Below are 20,776 nucleotides of genomic sequence, written 5' to 3' on the forward strand. Positions count from 1 at the left end.
GAGGGCAGACTACGGGGAGAGGCTAACCCCAAAGTCAGGGGCCTCGGAGGGGGTCGCCAGGGATCTGAATCTGACCCATCGAGGTCACACCCGTGAGCTCTGGCACTCGGAGGCATCGGGAAACCTGCCAGGGGCCTGGGTGAAGGGCTTCCGCGGCGCCATACTTAGCCAGTCCTCCCACTTCCCACCTTCCCCGGGTTCTGCGTGCCGTTCTACCTGTGCGTCTCACTGATGGAGCCGACCTGGGAGGGGTTTCCTCAGAACCCGTCCTCCCTTTCCTGCTTGGTCCTCAGCCTTGGCCAATGAGGTTGAAGTACATGGACCGGACTGGGCCATCAACTCTCTTATTGGACAGAGCTTGTGGGGGAGGGACAAAAGCGGAGCGCGAGCCAAAGCGGAAGTGGGCCGTCGCGTCGCTGATTACGTAATGCCACGGCGGCTGAAGCGGTTCCGCTGGCTAGTGTGTGCGCGGCGAGCGTCTCCCAGTGCTGCCCGCTTGGCTCCTGCACTCGCGATCGCGACCCCGGCCCGGAGTCCAGCTGCGGCCGGGCCGCTCTCTGAACATGGACTCTGCTGGCCAAGGTACGCTGCGGGCCCGGCGGGCCCACGCTCTGCTCCTCCCGGAGTCTCGTCTCGGACTCTCGGCCTCCTGCTCTGCTCCCCCACCCCCCAACCCTGCGACCCCTCTCGGCTCCCAGGCGGTCGCGGCGTGCGTCTTCCGTTCACAGCTTGGACCGCCGCGAGGACTGGGTCCCCGACACCACCCTCCCCCCGGGCCCCAGAGCTTTGAGCTTCCTCACTGCAGGCAGCTCTCGTTAGCCCCCGCCCTCCGTGCCTGCGTTGGGCTGTCAGAGACGTTCCCTCTGGACTTGGCCCACACCTTGCGAGGTGTGCGCGTCTCCCGGGGGACTGGGGAGTTGCGCAGGCGAAGCCGTGCTCGTGTTGAGTGCGGCACCCCTTGGGTGGCAACGCTGCTCAGAGCGCAGCCTATTCCGAGGTTGTCTCAGGAGCGGGAGGGCGCCGTGAGTTAGGGGCACACCCAGCGTACCCGACCCATTCCCAGACAGACACCGGACCAGTTAAGATGGTGGATCGGAGTGGGTGTGGCGCAGGCCCAGGATATGCAAATCTGGAGAAGGTGATAAAAAGTCGGTTTCCCTTTACGAGGCTCTGGGGCGGGGGTGTTTCTAAATGTCTATGTTGACACAGCTACACTGGATAATTTCAGGGTGCTCTTACCAGCATTATAGTTAAACATTAGAATTCTTGGGTTCTGATAGTATTCTGTAGGTATTCCTACTTTTGAAGTCTACTTACAAAATAGTTGAACGTCAAAAGCTCCTGCGGGGGCCTTGAGACGTTCAGGAGGCTTTTCACTGCTTGGTTTGCATCCCTAGGTAGTTAAGCATCATAAGCACTGGATTCTGATCATGAGAATATGCCCGAGAACCTTCACTGAGCACCTACTGTGTGCCAGACACTGTATTAAGGTTGCTTCTCAAATGACCTTTTTCTGTTTTCAGAAGAGCCCTTGGAGATTGGGTTGCTCCCAACTGCAGATTATTGTATAGGGTTCGGGAGCCAGGGCCCACCCAGCGAAGAACCCACCCATGCTCATTCTCTGTGGGTCCTTTGGTAAGACCCTTTCCTGCCCGCACCACGTGCTGAGGCTGGTATCACACAGTGTCCAGCATGTTCGGCGAGTGCCCAGTTTCTGCCTGGGGGTGACTTCCATGGGATCCAGTTTTAGCTTTCTAGTCAGAAACTGTCCGAGAGCCTTCATTTATTTTTTCAAAATAGGGAAAAAGAGAAATTTCAAGGCGTTTACCGGATTTGAGTAGGTTCAACATAGTGGATACAGGTGACAAAGTAAAATCATGGAGGCTGATCCCAGTTAAAAACCAGAACGAGTTGATTTCACAGTGGACGTGCTTCATTTTGTGAACATTGCTTGAGCACCAGAGGAGCGCCCAGCTGGAGCATGTGGGTGGGGCGTGAAGGGAACAAGATAGCAGGCTTAGTGGAGCATCTCTGGTTTTCAGTGCTTTCCATCTATTCTTAGCAGATAGGAGACAAACCTGTCTGCAGTTAAAAGCACTTTCCTTCTCTCTAGCCCTTTATGCTTTTTACTTAGTTTACTTTTAAAGGTGCCAGACACCATACAGAGGCTGTGTCCTCACTGTGTGCCAATCGAAGGGAGGGTGTTTTCAGTGGTAGTCATGTAGAAGTGCTGAGACCAGCAGGAGAGGCCTGCAGTAGCCCTCTGTGTCCTTGTGTGGTGGCTCGTGAGCTTGCAGCACTCAGGGAGATTGACTTGACGCGAAGGAAGCATAGTGACTGTGGGAACCTGCACCCAGCCTCATGTAGCTGGGGCATGTGCAGGCGTGCCGCGGGTCCTTGCAGGGCGGCGTGTGCAGTGCGTTCTCCTTGTGTGTAATCATAGCGTGGGCGCTGGCAGATTAGCTGCCTGGAAAGTGGTGCCCATGTTCACAGCCGTATTAAGTTCCTTGGCTCTCACAGTTCCCCGCAGCAAAGTTTTCCTGGCTCGGGAGACTTGTTCTCTCAGGGGAGCCAGCATTTCTAGGCCCTGAAGCGGCGCCTGGGGTGGTGTGGGTGTGCTGCACCCAGTAGGTGGCCTGGACTATCCTCACAGAAGTTTCCAGAGAAGAGGCTTTGTTAGTGTCCTGACGCCTGTCCTTTCCAACCCTTCCCTTCCCTTCCCCTCTGCCCCAGGGCTTCTCCATGACTCCTCCCTTGATGCGCTTTCTGGACTCATTTTGTCTCTGGCAGATATCAACCTGAATTCTCCTAATAAAGGTCTGCTGCCTGACGCCATGATGGACGTCCCTGTTGACACAGTGGGGGCCGCCCAGACGCCTGCTGCCGAGGGTCTGACAGAAGCGGAGGAGGAGGAGCTCAGGGCTGAGCTCTCGAAGGTGCATGTCTGGGCCTGTGGGCCTGGGGTGACCGGGAGTGGTGGCCTTCTCGGGCCGATGAGGGTCCTGAGGCTGGCATGGCTCTGCAGAATGTGAAGGCCGTCCCCACAGCCCCACAGGAAGTGCTCTTTGTAGCCCTAGCTTTGCGCCCGGCGCCTCGTGGGCACTCCATGAACAGCGTGTCCACGCAGGGACGGCTGCTCCCCACTGGAAGCTAAAAGTGCTTTACGTGAGCTTTTCAAAGTGAGTGAGTCCCTTAAGAGGAAATAGGGGTTCAGAACAAAAGCGTCAGAGTGTAATTTTTATTCAAACCAACTGCTAAGAGTGCGTTTCACTGTGGGACGCAGAGTCTAATAGCAATAGCAACTGAGTTGAGAGTCCAGAGTCTGGGGACAGGAGCTTGTTAGTGTACCACCCAAGTGTCCAGTCAGGCCCCTGCTTCTCAGAGGCCTCCCCCGTCTCCAGGGACACACCTGGTCTTAACACACCGTGGGTGCAGTCCGTGGTCTGGACAAATGGGCCTTCCGCCCCAGGACCAGGTTGGACCCCAGGAAAGCCTTCAGTCGGTGGCTTCCTCAGTGAGCAGCTGTGTGGAGGGGAGTTCGAGGACATGCAGGCCTCACCCTTCACCTTGGGCGAGTCAGCTCGAGACTGACACCACAAGGGCGTTTTCAGAGTGGGTCTCGGGGGACCTCTTGTGCCCCAAAGTTTCCAACCAGCCTGTCCCCAGGGCTGCTCTGCCTCGTGCCCTGGAGCCCTGTCCGTCATCCTGTCTGAGTCATTGCCGCCTGTGACTGGTGATGGTTTCTTTCAATGACTGGGTTGGCCAAAGAAGTCTGTTTGTTTTTTTCTGTAAAGTAAGAGGCGCTTTTTTCATCTTCACCAGTAACTTTATTGATTTGTATATTCTGAGTATGTTGGCTGCCTCCTGCTATTGGCTGGCAGAGGGTAGAAGCCAGGGTATTGCCGCACATCTTCCAGTGCATGAGAGAGCCCCGTGGCAAACGGTCACTTGGCCAGAATGTCAGCAGGACTGAGGACCTTGGCAAACCACTTTGGACACGTTCGATCAGTCAGCACCTTCTCCATACACTGCACATGTCTGCACAAATCTTTCCTTGCATTTCAGTTGCATTTTTACCTTTCTTGAAACAATAAAACAAAACATGCCCAAAATGCTACATACTTTCTCCATCTTCAATATTAAAATGGCTGCACTAAAATTCACCAACTTTGATAAGTTTAGAAAAAATGCATGTTGAGCCCTGGCTGACATGGCTCAGAGGATTGAGCGTCAAACCAGAAGGTCACTGGTTCGATTCTCAGGGCACATGCCTGTGCTGCGGGCCAGGCCCTTGGTTGGGGGGCGTGGAAGGCCACCGGCCAGTGTATTGCTCACTGTCTCATACGTTGTTTGTCTCTCTCTCTGTCCTTTGTCGTAGCTCTAAAAGCAAATAAATCTCCAAAACACACTGCTAGGAGAACTGTCACACTACAACCTAACAAACTTGTTCGAATGACGTTAAAGACAGCAAAGCACTACTAGAGCCATCATGTGGAAAAAACAAACTTTTTGGCCAACCCGGTAATTTCTACAGCAGAGTCTAGGGACGCACACCGCTCCAAGCTGTTTTTAGACCCTTAGTCCAGACAAGCACTTTCTAAAGGGAGGGGCTGTTTTCTTCAGGAACAGCTGCTCAGGTGGGAGCTGGACACGCTGAGAACTCCAGGCTGCGAGGCCGTCGGACGCTCCCTTCCAGCATCACTTCTTCCTTTCCGACCGAGGAGGTTCAGGCCTCACTGTCCGCCCACTCAAACTGCCTTAAGTGAAAGTGCCTCACACTTGGCTTTTGCCAAGGCCAGTGCAGGCCTCAGGAACGCAGGTGTCCTGAGAGCTGTTTCTCTGTCCCCTGGGACTCTGGCACCCGTCTGACGGCCAGCTCTGCATCCGTCCTGCTGCAGAGGCGCCGCGGGTGGGGCTGGCTGCCAGGCTGTCGGCCTTTGACCGGGCCTAGACCCAGCCTGAGGAGAAGGGGCATCGCTCCCCTGACTGCTGTGCCCAGTCCCAGGGCAGAGCCCAGTAGGCCTTGCTGAGTCACCTGCACGCGGTCGTGGAGACGGGCAGCCCCGTGGGGACCCCCGGCCTGGGGGCCAGATGGCCCTGCGGAGACTGGGCGCTGGCACCGCCAAGAACCGCCGGCGGCCGTCGCGCTGTCCCAGGACGAGCCGCCTGACCAGTGGCCTCCCACGGCAGCATGTGGGGGTGTCGGCCGCTTTCTGAGGCAGGGCATCTGACCATGTCCCCGCGTGCTCGTGCAGGTGGAAGAGGAAATCGTCACTCTGCGCCAGGTGCTGGCTGCCAAGGAGAGGCACTGCGGGGAGCTGAGGCGGAAGCTGGGCCTCTCGGCCCTGGAGGGCCTGAAGCAGAACCTGACCCGCAGCTGGCACGACGTGCAGGGCTCTCCCGCGTAGGTACCCGCTCCGCAGGGCGGGGCTGGGTGCGGGGCGCCTGTCTGGGAGTGGCCGCCGGGGGCCCAGTGTCCTCGACCCCACGGCAGTGCTTCCGCTCCCGGAGCTCAGGCCTGTGCCGGGTGGGAGGCGGGTGGACACAGTCAGCTGTCCCAGTGGATGTGGCCACGGGTGCGTTTCAGGGTCTGAAGTCGAGAGAAGCCTCGTTAGGTCCTGGATGAGACCTGCTCTCCTGTAGTCCCCGTAGCTCAGCAGTTGCTCAGGGGGATGTGAGCCCTTCGGAGTGTGATGTGGTCGCAACCCCAAGCCCTCTGAACCCGGGGAGTGTAGCTCCGGGCCACTGACCCCATGTCCTCCGAGGTGGGGGTGGGGATGCTGCCCCTGCCGAACATGCCAGGTCCCCACAGAAAGGCAGTCGTGCCGTTGCGTAAATCTGACCTGTGAAAAGTCTGCTTCAATGAAATCGTGGGTTTTCGAGTCTCAGAGGGCGACTGTCACAGAAGTTGTTTTGGGGCACAGGCTGTTCACCTCCTGCCCGTCACAGCCTGTGTTCCCAAGGGCCATCTTACATCGATGGGCCTGGCAGGGAAGCTGGTGTCCTCTGCCACCGCCTCCCCTGGGATCTGCCTGCAGTTTGAGACCCGAGGGGAGACAGTCTCCCGGTGACTCACCACCGACTTTCCCTCGTAGCTACGTGAGGACTTCCGAGACACTCGGGGAGTGGAGCGAGAGAGTGAGCCAGTCGGACCTGTGAGTGCCTCTGCCGTCGGCGCCTGACTTGCTCTTCCTCCCTCCTCCCGACCCGCCTGGCAGGGCCAGCGGGCTGGGCGCTCGGCACACACCAGTGCGGTGTTTTCGGGCTGTTCTCTTTCTCGTCTGCTTTTCCCTCCCAAACACAAATGAAACTGTGCCTCGCACCCCAGAGCAGGGCTCAGTCTTTGAAGGGAGTCCAGCCCCCGGCCACACTGAGCATGTCCCTGCCTGGCACACAGGTCCCTCAGAGAGGGCTCGAGCTGGGCCCGGGCAGCACGTCCGCCTCATAGAGGCTCCTCGGTGTCCATAATGGGCCGATGGTGAAGCGCCTCCTGACTGGTGTGGACGGTGGTGTCTGGGGGCTTTGGGACCTGCTTCCTTCCCCTGCAGACCCTGCTCCAGCTTTTGGTGCCCTGGTACGGGGGGGTGCCTTGAGCCTGAGGTGCAGGCCGTGCTACGGGGCACCCAGCTGCTGGCCGCACGGGATGAGCAAGTGCAGGAGATGCAGGGGCAGCCAGGCTCCGGCTGAGAACGGCTGCTGCCAGTCTGGGCTCCTTCGGGAGGTGGCAGAAGCCCACTTCTCTGTGCTACGCTCTGATTTTAGCTCTCAGGACCGTGTGGGGCGGTATTTTTAAATTGTCGCCTTCCAGAGTTTTCCTCTCTTGTTCAGAAGCCCTGTTGTGTTGGGCAGAAAGGGGGCGGCTGCTGCCCAGCTCCTCCCGATGGGGCCCCAGGGTGGCGAGCTGTGCTCGGAGCCCTTGCAGATGCTGTCACCAGGGAACATTGGTAGTTTGTGGCTGGTGCTGTTGGTGTCTGACCGACAGTAGCCGGTCATGGCCGTGGGCGTGGGAGGAGTGCAGCTGTGCTGTGCCTCGGGCCACATTAGGCAGCGCTTTCAGGTCGGTGCGGTGGCTGTCGGCAGCCAGGTCACAGCGCAGACTTCATCTGAAAGCAGCCTCGGGAGGTGTTCAGTGGGACCAGTTAGTTGCTCGCCGTCTCAGAGCAGTGCGGTTCCGAACGGGCCCTCCGGGAGGAGCTCGGGTCTGCACACTTTGCCGGGCAGTGGCCGTCCCCCTTCGTCTCCCCCCCTTCGCTTTTGGGAAAGTTGTCGGAGTGACGCTCCCGGGCTGGAGGCGTTTCTGTGGTGACTGCCCAGGAGGAGCCCGGGTGGTGCGCCTCCTCCTCTGGGGGAGGGAGCCCTGGGGTGCCCGGCCGGTGCCCACAGCGCTGCAGGCCCTGGTGTGGGGCTGGTGGAGTGGTGCGGGGGCGGGGGGGCACCTCCGAATGCAGCCGCCCCACGGCTCTTCCCGCGGGCCACTCTCAGTGAGTGTCACCCTGAGAGTGGCCACCGGGGCCCCACGGCGGCAGCTGACTCAGGAGGCCACTGTGCCGGGTGTGGTCGCAGCAGGGATGGGAAGCTCTGCAGAGCATGTGCTGAGCGCAGGGGCAGCCTCACCCGCCCACCGAGGACCAGGGACCCGCCCTTCCCGGCAGTTTTGTTCTCAGTTCCTCCTGTGCCGGGGGAGCAGGAGCCCAGCAGCCAGGTGGCCTGGTGTGGCGCTTCCTGGGTCTCGCTGTCCTCAGGAGTGAGGATCTCTGGCCGGCCAGACTGTGGCATGTGCCCACCCGCATGGAGCTTGGGGCGGCCTCGGGGGAAGGTGCCCCAGAGGGGGGTGGGCATTTCTTGGGGCTCTACTTGGTGCTGAGGGTGATGCCCGAAGCCGTGCCAGCCGGGCGTGCGTGGCTCCTGCACACAGGCCTGTCGCCCTCCCCACACGGCCCCTCAGCGGCTTCACCGTGAGGCTCCTGGAGAGGTCGCAGGTGGCACGTGTGTGCACACCCGGGAGGCCGAGGCCTACGGAGGGTGGGGATGCGCCCTCTGTGGGCCCCACAGGGTGCTGTCCTGCATGCCACCCCAGGGGGCGCTGTGCCTCTCCGCAGACTCCTGGTGCAGCCCCTGTTTGGCTTCTCTGACCTGTGTCCCGGCCTGGCCGTGTGGGCACAAGCAGAGCTCTCAGTGCGGCTCTGTCCCTAAAGCCCCTGCCTCCGCCCAGCTCACTGCAGCACACCCAGAATGTCGCCGTGGCCTCTCAGGCTCCTGGTCCCAGGGATGCTGGGTTTGGAGGCAGGTCGTGCGTTAGTATTTCTGAAAGGAGCTGTCTCGGGTCCTCGCTGTCCTCACACCTGGTGTGTTACAGGCAGTGCCGCGGCTGCAGGTGCACGGAAGGCTGTTTCTTGCAAGTGACGTTATTAACTCCCTGTGAAGTGAAAGCATTTCATCAGCCTAGGTCTGGGGGCGGGCTCTGCAGGTACTGTGAGTCCCAGGGAAGGCACAGTGTCTTTCCTCGGCAGGCAGTGTTCTGGGTCCTGACTGCCACAGTTTGGCCGGACCCTGAGACAGGTCGTGGTGTGGGTGGCAGCTCCAGGCTGAGACGGGTCTGAGGGCCAGCTCGGGCAGGTTGAGGGCTCAGGAGGTGGGCCCGAAGGAGGAGGGCAGCAGGCATTCTCAGGGACCCCCAGCAGGCAGCCGTGCAGAGTGGATGGTGGGGGGGGTGGCTCAGGAGACCAACCCACTGCCGGAGCCCTCTGGTGCTGCGGGCGTGCCGGCGGGCCCGTGTCAGCTGGCGTCCTGAGAGCCCGGCTATCTCAAGCCGTTGTTCTGCGGCCCCAGGTCGACCAGAAGGGAGCTCTTGGGTCCGAGCTGCTGGAATGTGTTCATGGCAGCAGCTGGACGGAAGCCGAGGGCCCTGGGCCTGAGCTCTCTGGGCCAACCTGGCGTGTCCTCGCTGTGAGCCAGGATCAGCCCTGGAACTGAGAACCATGGCACGAGGGGGTCCCCGCGGTTCTGAGCAGACGCAGTGACAGCGCGGCAGGTGGCAGTGGGGGAAGCTTCCTGAGGGTGGTGCCTGGGAGTCTGGGGGATGTTTTTCTGGCTTCGGCCCCAGACCCAGGGCCTCTGCAGCCCCAGGTGCTGCTTCCGCAGAGCCAGAGTCACTGCCAGAAGACGAGAGGGTGGGGCTGGTGGGTCTGAGAGAGGCGGAGGAGCTGTAGAGTCCGCTCGGGGTCAGGACTCAGGGCTCCCAGCTGGCGTGGCTCCGTGGATGGAGCGCCGGCCTGCAAACCGAAGGGTCACCAGTTCGAGTCCCAGTCAGGGCACGTGCCTGGGTTGCAGGCCTGGCCCCCAGTTGGGGGGTGTGCGAGAGGCAGCCACACATTGGTGTTTCTTTTCCTTTCTTTTTCTCTTCCTTCCCTTCTCTCTGAAAAAAAAATTAAAAATCTTTGAGAGAAAATAACTCAGGGCTGCTGCAGGCCTGGAGGCCACGGCCTGAGGTGCTGCTTCCTCCCGGGGCCCCCATGGGGCTCAGGCAGGGCTCCCTCCGGCCATCCCGCAGCTCTGTGCCGTCTGGGCGCTGTGGTCCTTGGCTGCGGGTGCGGGTGGTTGGATGCCCCTTGGGCTTGGTCGGATTAACTGTGTTTTTCTTCCCAGTTACAAGAAGACCCAGGAGACTCTCTCTCAGGCGGGACAGAAGACTTCAGCTGCCCTGTCCACCGTGGGCTCCGCCATCAGCAGGAAGCTCGGGGACATGAGGTGAGGCCCACGCTGTGCCGCTGCCCCTCCGCCCTAGGCCTGGGCCAGTCAGCTGAGGTTTTCAGGGTTTCTGATCTCTGGAGCAGGGGTGTCCAACTCGCAGCCCAGGACGGCCGTGAACACGGCCAAACACAGAAGCGTAAATTTACTTAAAACGTGAGGATGTGGTTTTTTTTCTTTGTGATTACGTGTTGCAGTGTCACGTAGAATAAACACATGGACGTGCTCGCCATTCGCACGTCTGTGTGCCTTCGGTTTTACGCCAGCGCTCGGCCTCCAGCGTGTCCTCTTCCCAGCGCAGGCGCAGAGCCCACACCAGCAGGTGCTGCCTGTGCTCGTGGTGAGTTCCTGAGGCAGCGACTTTCAACACTGTCTCAGCTGCCACTGCAGCGGGTGGCGTTTAGTGGCACAAGTCAGGCCAGCGTTCGCACCTGATCGTGAAGGTGCTTCCAGGCCTCAGTGGTGCCTCGCACAACGCCCGCCTCGTCCTGCGTCGGCCGCCGGGAGAGCTGTGGGAGGGCCAGGCCTTGCTTTCTGTTCTCCCGTCAACTAAGTTTCATACTAGAAGTACACGAAGTCCCTTATCGTTCCCGGGTTTCATCCCAGCATCGCTTCTGCAACGTCTCAAAGTGAAACGCCCAAAAAGAGAGTAATTATAGAGGAAGAAAGATTGCTCAGTGAGAAGGGGACAGACGGCCACTTTTTTGTCAGGCGAATAGTGAGGCGTTCTGCCTCATTCATAGGGGATTTGTGCAGATCTGTGCGTTTGAAAAGCGTTAGGACTAGAGTTTGAAAAGCGTTAATGTGCAACATGCTGCCACATTCAGCGTGTATGAAGGGTTGTGTTGTAAGGATAAAATAGTGGAACAGAAAAAAGGATCTCCTCAACAAAATTTTTTTCAAAAAGTTACAACTTGGGCAGATTCCATTGTGAAAGCAGTTGTGTGGAAGCACGTTTGGAGCAAAAGTCGGAAGCCTAGAGTGACGGTGACTCGATAAGCGGAGGAAGCGTGGCCGGCGTGATGGGCCCCGAAAGCCGGATGTACCTCAGATGGGCTCGTCTCACCGACCGCAGCCAGGCGAGCTGCAGAAGCCGGAGAATCTGCTGAAAGATGTTCGGCGAGTGAAGCTGCGGGTTTTCGGTTTGGGGCTTTGGTGATGACGGTCGTTCGCACCGATGCCATAGGCGGGGCTCACTGGCCATTTTCATCAGAGGTGTTGATGGCGGCGTGATGTCACTGAAGAAGTGGGTCGTTAGTGCCACCGAAAGACACAGCGGGACCCAGAGAGGCACGAGCAGCGGTGAGAAGTGCGCTGGAGCGGCTTTCCTTGCCCGTTGCCAGCACGTCTGGTGCAGTCACTGTGGCTGGTGCCCCGGCGGCGGTGCAGGGTTGGGGGGCAATAAAGCTAACAGAAGATGGTGCGATGGCCGCCCAGACTGGCGTTCCATGAAGTGTCATCCCCTCGTACGTCAGGGAAATTTATGCACAAAAGCTTTAAAAATGGATAACGTCACTCAAATCAGCATCAGGACTGATTTTCGTAAGAGCCGAGGGACTGAGTCAGCGCCGGCTCCAGGAATTCCTTCGAAACACCGGTGCCGACTGTGGCGACGCCGCTCACCTCTCGGAACACGATGGCCCAGTCCAGGCCAAACACTGGAAAAGCGCTGTGATTTGTAACGCGTTGTCCAGTCGTTCATGGCGTCAAAACACAGATTTGGGCCGGAACTGGACGATGAAAACTGGCTTACAGATCTAGCACGTTTGGTGGATTTACATGAGCTACACATGCGTCGTCTGGGTGACACCAGCTCATCAATACCATGTTTCAAACCAGAAGGGCGTTCCCAGCGAAGCCGGAGTTAGGGCGAGCTCGGACAAAGGCAGACAACTTCACGCATTCCACCCCGTTGGCTAAACACAGCCCTGTGGACAGTGGAAGACACGCAGCCTTGCTTTTCGATTTGAAGCAAGGATTGGAAAGCAGATTTTCCCAGATTTCTGGGAAAAATCAGTACTTTGCTACGGTTGTGGCTCCTTTTCGGGGGACGTAAACACGTTACCAGCGGATTTTCAGATGGGATTCGAACAGCTGCAATCTGACATTCAGCCTGGAGGAAAATCCGTTATCGAGTCTCATTACAGGTCCTGTCTTCCCAGAGGCAAACACCCGCGCTTCGCAGCCGCGTCTCACTCGTGCCGCAGCGCCTGCGCGTGCGAGCAACTGCACTCGAGAATGAAACGTGAAGAGTAAGATCAGAGCCAACACATCGGAAGAGCCGCTGCAGAGCTCGCTGGGACTTGCGGCCGCTTCTGTCACACCAGACACGGGCACACTGGTCTCTGCAGTGTCGAACACCCACCTGTGTGACGTGGCCTCTTGTCCTTTCATGATGAAAATACAGAGCTCGTCGGTGACGTTCCACTGCTTAGATGTGGACACTCCCCGCATCGGTGATCGCACACTTGGGCCTGCTCACCGGTTTCGAAGGGTTGCGAGGAGGCCGCTGCATACTTAGGGTGGTCACGTGAGGCTCTTGGCTTCTCTGTGGTGGCAGTGTCGCAGACACTACGCATGGGCCTTCCTTTTGCTCATCAGTTGTCGCCAGTGTTAATGTGTTTAGTGTGTGTCCCAGAGAAGCCAAAAGGTTGGACGCCCTGTGGTAGCGGTGCTGCGGGGAACCCCGGGGCCCCAGGGCTCAGGTGCACGTCCCCCCGGAGCCCCCAGTAGCCCCGCCCTGACGCCTGCAGTGCCCACGGCCTCATGGACGAGACGTGAGACAGATTCACACGGACTCCCGAGTCCTGTGGAGGAAAAGGGACGGCACGGCCACTCTCTCAAGGGGGGAGTGCCCCGACCCTCGCCTAGAGAGGTTTTTATTGGGTTTAATTTGCACAGGAACACAGGTACAGCTCATTAATCATTGTCAGGCAGTAAGGATGGAACAGTAGGTAGCTTACAAAGAACTATTAGGGCTTCTTCTGAGTCAGGGTCTATCAGCTGAAAAGCTACAACACTTTGGGAAACGAACTCATCTTCTGCCCAGGCCTTCACCATTTAGCTGAGAGCATCCTTAGCAAAGCAGGCTTCCCAGGATTTGACATCTCCTTTCTCAGGCCTGCTCACCGGGGCAGCCCGCCCTTTCCGGCACAGGGCTGCACTGCTCTCTGTCATTGTTTCAGGCTTAAGTCAGGCAGAGGAGGCAGATAACCAAGGAATTTTTGGAGACTTCTCGTTCTCTCGGACCCGGGAGTCAGGTTTTGTCAAAGCTGAAGGGCGAGGGTCCATCACCCCCCTTCTCCATAGCCCCCAAGTCCTTCCCTGGGGCCTCCACACGATCATGCCTGCCCTAGGTCATTCCACCCTTGGGGAATCTTACCGGTCACTGGCTAACTGGTCAAGTATTAGGGGCCAGTTATGAAAAAAGGAGCAGAAGCGGCGCCCCTCCAGGGAGATAAGCTGTGTCTCCTTAGTGGCTTAAGGTCTGAAGGTTGCTCACTCAGCCTTAGCTGAGGGGGGTTACGGCTCCTGAAACCAGACAGGGTGGTTCCCAACACCACCCAGCTGGCCCAGGGACCCTTGTTTGCAGGTTTTTCTGCGACTCTGGCAGAGGGTGGTCCCGGGGGCCTCTGCGAACATCTGAGACCTAGGAGGGTGACACTGCTCTTTGCGGTTCTGTGGGAAGAGAGTGACTCTGTCCTGGGGGTTGGCGTCTGGGTGGACAGGTGTGTGGGCAGGCTGGCCACCAGGACCTGTCCCAGACAGGCTTGCAGTTTCTTTGGGGACTGTGCCCGGCCCAGGTCAGACGCTGGGGGCTCCAGCTGAATGTGTTGTGCAAGGCTGACCAGAGCCTCACGGCCACCAGAGGTGGCTCTGGAACACAGCCTGGGGCCAGGGAGTGTGGTGTGGCCCAGGCACTCGCGGGCTGTGGGGCAGCACCTGCCCTCAGCTGTGCCCTTGGCTGGGACAAGACAGGTCAGTGAGTGGCAGTGTGGGTGTAGGTCGGGCCCCACCCTTGGGGTTTGGGGTTGCGCCCCTTTCTATCCTGTGTCTGGAAATGCCCCCTTGCAGCACCGCCACACCCCGAGAGAAGCGCAGGGCGGCATGGCCGGTGGGCGTGGCGTGCTGGGCCGCCACACTCTGCCCCTTGACCCCCGCCCTGCTTGGGTTTGGTGTTTCCCCGCCCACCGGCCTGGCGGTCGCCGCTCAGCCAGAGTCGAAGACAAACGCCAACACCTGGGGGCCACACCGTCCAGCACAAGGCGGCTTCTGCCAGTGCCCTGCCCACCTTCCCTGTGTTTGTTTGATGGGACCGTCTCCCCTAACTGTGTTTGAGAACCTTCCAACCGGTAGAGAAGCGGAGCAGTCGGTGGGCAGACTGTGTTCCCTCTGCCCTCGCACCCCGGGGCTCTGGCCGAGCTCCTGAGCATCAGGGCGGGGGGTCCTACGGGTTACCCTGTAAATGTAGGCCTTGCCCAGCTGTGACGTGGACGCCCGAGGACCCCCCACACTGTGGCTCTGCACTGCCAGCCAGGAGGGGCTGTGGCGGCTCCTCCTGCAGGGCCCTCCACTGGGCCAGTGCTTGCCTGGGTGTGTTCCTGTGACGCGTCTCATTTGGTGTTAGATGGGTCGCTGCCACAGCTGTGAATTGGGGCACCTGCTTTGGCCACCTGAGCTGTGCTGTGGTAAGCCCAGCGACAGACTGATGACACCGCTGGTGGCCTGGCCTCGCTCCCAGGGACTGCCGAGGCTGGCCAGCTGCCCCTGCACCACCGGGGTGAGCAGCGCGTCAGGTTGCGCCTGTCCCCTCCTCAAGTGCTGGGGTGACACCGGTGTCTGCTGGGCCCCCAAGCCGCCTCCGTTGGGGACATGCGCTCACTCACCCTGAGGGGTAGTCTGTGCGGCCCGCCGCCCCGGGAGGCCCCACGTGTCCCTCTCTCTGCTCAGAGACTGGCAGCCCGTCTTGGCCACACTGGGACACTTGCTGTCCCTGTGCGTGCCGTGCGCTCCTGTGCTCTGTGTGCATGGGCCAGCCTCTGGGGAGCCAGGTTGTGCCTAAGGCGCTGGGGGAGGTTGACCTGTTTTCTTTCCAGTGTGTCTTGCCCTGGGGACTCTTCGTCTCCCAGGGGTGCTGTGAACTCTGACCTCTCCGGGTCCTAGATGTGGCCCCATTGTCTCCCCATGTGTCTCAGCTGGTTGAGGCTGAGGCCGGTTACCTTCCCCAGTTTTGAGTTCCTGGTTGCGAGCTCACCACCTGAATGGCAGTCGGGTTCAGGGAGGTGTAGGCTGGACGCTCAGGGCTGGGACCCTAACGGGCACTTACGTGTCCGGGGCAGGGCTCAGGGCAGCTGCCGGAGCCAGAGGCCTGGCTGGAGCCGAGAGGCCTTTTGTGCCCGTGGGTGTGAGGCGGGGTTGGGAGAGGGGCTAGGTTTGGTCCTGCTGTCCATGGAGGGGTGAGGACGCGTGAGGCCCTGTGAGTGGGCATGTGTTGCTTCCCACGATGTCCACATTGGGGCGGCCTCTGAGTGTCAGAGGCGGCAAGCTGGGCCGGGCAGTGAGGAGATGGCCGTGTCCCTCCCTGGCCCTGCCCTCCAGCACGTGCTCGTTTCTGGGCGGCTTCTGTCATTCGTGGTGGTGGAGCTGGAGTGCAAAGAGCTCAGGTCTGAGGGTCCCAACTCCTGTTGCCGTGTGTGCACACAGTGTGTGTGCATGCACACAGTGTGTCAGCCGAGTGCGGCCGGCCTGGTTCCAGGTGGCGGAGCCCACCGGGTGCATCCCGTGCTGTGGGGCTTCTTCCCTGCAGCCTGCAAACGGTTGTGGACGCGCGGGTCTCCACGCCCAGGGGAGCAGCGCTGCTGGGCTGCACACCTGGCGTCGTGTGCTGTGCGGGGCTGAGTGGGGGAGCTGGGTGGGCACTGGCCTTTACCTAACCCGCCTTTCTTCTCTCTTCTCCTGCTGCATCGGCCAGGGCCCGTCCATTCCCTCACTCCTTTAGGTAAGACCAGGCACGCGTGTGGGCGGCCCCCGTGCCTCAGGGCACGGGACAGCCAGCCTGTGGGATGCTGTGCCGGGTGAAGGTGCTGAGGAGCTGGGAACTGCCCGACGTGGCCCCTTTCTAGCACGGCAGGGCCAGCTCTGGCCATGTGTAAGAACACAGGGCGGCTTCTTGAGCTGGGGGCCCTGTGGGTTGTCTCTGGCCGAGTGACCCATGCAGGTCGTCTCCCCAGCAGTGAGGTGTGCCTACCTGGGCGCTGTTGCTGTCCTGTGCTGACCAGCCCCCAGAGCAGGTCCATCTAAGCACCCCCGAGGGGACTCTCTGCAGGAGCCCTGTTTGTGGGGTGGGGCGGGCGGACCCGGGCCATCCTGCTCCAGGCTGAGTTTCTCCCATGGGGACCTGAGACTTGTAGCTGCCCCAGGGTCCCAGCGGGACCCGTCTGGTGTGTGGGACCCGTCCGAGTGGCTCTGGCTCTCAAGGCTCACACTCCTGGCTCGGAGGCCTGGAGCCTAAATCCAGAACAGTCTCTGATTTTACGTGCTTTTTACTCACTTGATCTGGGGGGGTTCTTTGGACAAAAAGTCATTGAACTTACTGTGAAGTCAAGTAAGGACACCTGGCCACCACGTGTTCCAGAAGCTTCTCTAAAGCTCCAGTGGTCTCCCTCCACAGCATTGCACTCGGGGGCCGCTTTGGGGGAGAGGGGGCCTTGGGCTGCATGTTCTGCCTGGCGAGAGGCCTTCCAAGGCTCCTTTCAGTTTATTCCCATGGTGCTGGGGTCAGGGTCCTGTTGCCCCCCTTGCAAAGCCTCGTGAAGGCCAGTCTGTCCTCGCCTTAACTCTCCCTTCCTTCTCTGCTTTTACCATGCTTCCAAGCAGCAGCTACTCCATCCGCCACTCGATAAGTATGCCGGCCATGAGGTAACGTCCGCTTTGCCCAGAGGCTCTCACGGCAGGGCGGGGGTGGGTGGGAGCAGGCGCCTTCCCACTGCCCTGAGCGAGGCCCACCTTCCCCTGGCGGCCAGCTCCTTTCAGATAAGGACTGGGAAAGACCCCTCCTAGGCCAAAGAGCTAGTGGGGGCTCAGAGGCTCAGAGGAGAACTCCACACTCCATCCAGAACCTTCCAGGACTGCCCACAGGGGCAGGCTGGGGTGGGGCGGAGAGGCTCCCGTGCACACCTGGTGCCCAGAGGCTGCAGCTGCCTGCAGGCCTTTTGTGGAGACTGTTCTGTCTGCTCTCTGGCCAGTCCCCCCGCCCCCAGGAGCCCATCCCTGTGAAAGGACTAGCAGCTGCCACACCACAGAGCTCGCTGGTGGTCCCTGCCGGGGCGTGTGGCCCGCAGGCCCTGGGGGCGTGGTTGTGTGGGAGGTGCTGGCGGAGCTGGGACTGCTTGTGCTCTCCTCCTGCCTCCTCCCGCTCTCTGGTCCCGGGGTGCTGCGGGGTCCCTTTGGCTTCATTCCAAAACAGGTGCGTGTGGAGTGCACATCCGGTGGTCCCTTCCCCAGCACAGGTGCTTCGAGGGCCTGGCAGAAACGCACCTGCGTCCACCTGTGGCCCAGGCGCGGGTCCTGCAGCTTCCCCATGTGAAGCCTGGGTCTCTCCAGCTAGTGGCCAGCAGGTCATGTCCTTGTGGTCAGCAGGTGTGGCCAACCTGGCTGGGACCCGGTGATGCCTCCTAAATGACCTTGGCTGGGTTCTGTGGAAGGGGTGCCCCTACCCCTTCTTCTGGCAAGTCTTGTTTTTGTAGTGAGACCTCAGGGTGGTCAGAGCACTTTGTAGTGGACAACCCCAATCTTGAGGCCCTGGCGTTGGGGGCAGCACAGCCGTGGGCTCCTTACACTGACCTCTGCTTCCTCTTTCATTAAAGGAATTCTGCCACCTTCAAGTCACTTGAAGACCGAGTTGGGACCATAAAGGTAACCGCCTGGGTCATTTGCTTCTCTTAGTGGGGACCTGTCCCTTGGGTGGACCTATTTAATTGCTGAAGATTTGTGCAGAGAGCCCTGGGCCTGTTCTGATTTCCTTAGAGGGGACCTGTAACGACACCCCAGTGTGACTTCGACATAGGTAGAGAGCAGTTCACCCCACAGAGACCCCTATGGTGCCCACCCTCTGCCCGCCCCTCCCCAACACCCGCTGGCCTCCTCTCCAGGTCCGTAGTTTTGTAACCCAGGAAAGTTGCAAGTGGAGCCGTGCAGCGAGCAGCCGTTTGGGACAAGCTCCCTCTCGTCGCTGCAGAGTCCTGGGAGTCGGGCACAGCCCGTGGCCTGTGTCCGTGGCACCTGCCTTTCTTTTGCTCAGCAGCCCTCACGTTCCGTACACTTGTGTAGAGGTGTGACCACCGCAGGCTCCTGGCAGGTGCCCGGGGTCTTCCAGGCCCCGTGTGCACTGCCTCACGTTGGTCTTCTGGTCTTTCTCCATCTGCAGTCGAAGGTGGTGGGCGGCAGAGAGAATGGCAGTGACGGCCTTCCCTCCCCGGCCGGGAGTGGCGACAAGCCCCTGCCCGGTCACGAGCCCTTCTAAGCCTGAAGCAGCTCTGCCGCCACGGAGCCGGCGCAGCACCCTCTTCACGGCGGCCCCCCTTCCCCGTGCGGTGGAGCGGCAGCGGCTGCAGAGGACGCGTGGAGCAGCTTTGAGGACAGTCGTGCCACCCACATGCGGACAGGCCTCTGCACCGCATGTCTGAGGGACGGTCCTGTACACAGATGCTTCTCACTAAAGTCGTTAGATGGAGCAGATAGATCACTGTGCCATCCTCCTGGGGGCAGGAAGTGACGGGGCAGAGCCGAGCACTCCCCGTGGCGGCCTTGTTCGTTCTTCAACAGGTGGCGCCAGGGAAGAGGGGCTGGGATCACACAGCTGCTGGCGTGTAAACCCCGCCTTCCCTGAGCCAGGGTCCAGAAGCCCGTCTGGCCTGCAGGCGCCCTTCGGAATGCTGAACAAGGAGATCGTCCGCTTTCTGAAACCCTCCGCCAAGATGCTGACTGTCAGCTGCCGCCTGATTGTTACACTAATGACCCAGCTTTAACTAAAGCAAATTCTTTATTTTTTAAATGCAGAGGGTTTTTCAAAATTTAAAACTAAGCAAAGCAGCTTTAGCCTTGTAGTTAGAGAACATTATCTGGACTCAAGCTGAAATACAAGCCTTATATCACCTTACGCGGTGTTTGTAACGTTTATACGTGGAGGGAGAGCCCTTTGGCGCGCTCTGCGCATCACACAGAACACAATTCCACATCCGCCTGCCTCTGCCAGCGGCAGCCCCGTCCGCACGCCGCACCCTAGCATGCGGGGCTCTTGCCCCTCGCTCTTCTCAAGGCCCTGGCAGCTCCCACGGGCTCAGGCTCCTGGGCCCGTGGGGTGGAGGGAGAGTCACGCCCCAGTGCTGCCACACTACCCTCAGGGGGGCCGGGCCTCACCAGGCCCTGCTGCAAGGCACTGTCGGGGGCTCCGCCCACCTGTTTGATGCACACCTGGGACTCCGGGAAGCACGGGGGCTGGGCAGGGCTGGGCATGAGGTCTGCTGGACCTGCGCTGTCACCTCTCAGGAGCTGCAAAGATCTCTCCCCTTTCGAAGCTGCCACACCCCAGCAGCCTCTCACCCAGTGTCCCAGGTGTCAGGTGTGTTTGGAGGGGCAGCTTGTGCCTTACTGGCTCTCTGCGGGCCCAGACCTCACCTGCGTGTGACCTGTGCACGCCAGGGGACTGCTGTCCATGCTCACATTCCGTTCCTCCTTCAGTTAGACTCCCAACGAGGTGTGGCAGGAGGCGGGGCTCCTGGCTGACTGGTCTTCTCCGTGAACAGCGGGCTCTCTGTCAATAAAGCATTCCTTCGGGGGAACGTGCCCTTCATGTCGTGTGGTGTGTTGTGCTTCGTTCGGGACAGTGACAGAAGAGCGGTGCACACAGGACGAGATTCCTGTTGTCGTGGGCCTGTGCCCTGGGGAGAGGCAGGGAGGAAATGGATGATTTCAAACATGGATGGCAAGTCTTCCAATGTTGCGAAGAAAACAGTGTGTGAGAGGATGTGAAGGTGAACCTGTGTGCTCTCCGGGGAAGGAGCCGGGTTGCAGGCTGGGGCAGGGCTGCGCTGCCGCATTGAACAGGCAACGGGGATTTGCCCCAAGGAAGCTGAAGTCCCCAAGCATCAGGTTACCCTTGTGTAGCTGGTGCAGAGCAAGGCAACCACACGTCCCTTGGGCTGGTGCGGGGAGCTCACCTTGGGGGTTGGGGGCTATGTACCTGTCCTCAGGACCCTGCAGAGTGCTGCAGCCACATGAACACGTGGCTCTGTCCAGGAAGAGGGGGGCCTGGCTCCGAGCACAGTCCCCGAGGAGGGGAGGGAGGGCAGTCTCCAGGGTCAGCTTTGGGTTGGTGAGCAGCTGCATGGCAGGCCTTCCTCCAACAGGGGCTCTGTTAGGTTTCCTTTTTAATCTTCGTTTGTTTTTTTTTTTTACATTACTTTTTAGTTCTCTTAAGTTTTCAAGGTCCTCTGTCTACAGGACTCAGTGATGACAAGGCTCAGAAACCTGTGCGATCCCACCTGTCCCCTGACTGCCCCCCACCCAGCCTCTGTGACTGCTACTCGTTAATCGAATATTTGGGAGGGTGTTTTTGAAGGTTTTATTTATTTTTAGAGAGTGGAGAAGAGGGATAAAGGGAGAGAAACATAAATGTGTGGCTGCCTCTTCTGCACCCCTGACTGGGGACCTGGGCACGTGCCCTGACCAGGTGTTGCACTGGAGACCCTCTGGTTTGCAGGCCGGCGCTCTGTCCACTGAGCCGCAGCAGCCAGGGTGTCTTTAATCCAGTATGTCTTCATGCAAACGCAAATAGGAATGTGGATTCTCATTTGCTTCTCTGCTCCAAAAATGCCACAGTGTCACTGCTGTGTCCAGAAGTGCTACCTGCACCCACCTCTAAGGCTGGTGCCCGGGAGCCTCCATCTCTTGCCTGTGTTGCACACCCGCCCGTTCCCAACATCCTGGGTTTACAGCAGGTAACCCCCTCACTGGGAGCCTCACTCTTTCT

At 59.8% G+C, this 20,776-nt stretch overlaps 1 protein-coding gene across 2 annotated transcripts; it reads left to right on the top strand.

Moving 5' to 3' along the window:
* Nucleotides 1-435: 435 nt before the first annotated feature.
* TPD52L2 (TPD52 like 2) lies at nt 436-19,597 on the top strand. Of its 2 annotated transcripts, XM_037161570.2 has the most exons (7): nt 436-582; nt 2,791-2,936; nt 5,256-5,404; nt 6,096-6,155; nt 9,646-9,747; nt 17,613-17,661; nt 18,173-19,597. In XM_037161570.2, exons 1-7 carry the CDS (start codon nt 564-566, stop codon nt 18,266-18,268), a joined length of 621 nt encoding a protein of 206 aa, XP_037017465.1. In that variant the 5' UTR covers nt 436-563; the 3' UTR covers nt 18,269-19,597. The 2 variants fall into 2 exon arrangements, with proteins under 2 accessions (XP_037017465.1, XP_037017466.1); XM_037161571.2 differs by lacking the exon at nt 6,096-6,155.
* Nucleotides 19,598-20,776: the final 1,179 nt, after the last annotated feature.

The sequence above is a fragment of the Artibeus jamaicensis genome, unplaced genomic scaffold (assembly GCF_021234435.1).
Source record: "Artibeus jamaicensis isolate MK-2021 breed Jamaican fruit bat unplaced genomic scaffold, CSHL_Jam_final contig_685, whole genome shotgun sequence".
Lineage (NCBI taxonomy): Eukaryota > Metazoa > Chordata > Mammalia > Chiroptera > Phyllostomidae > Artibeus > Artibeus jamaicensis.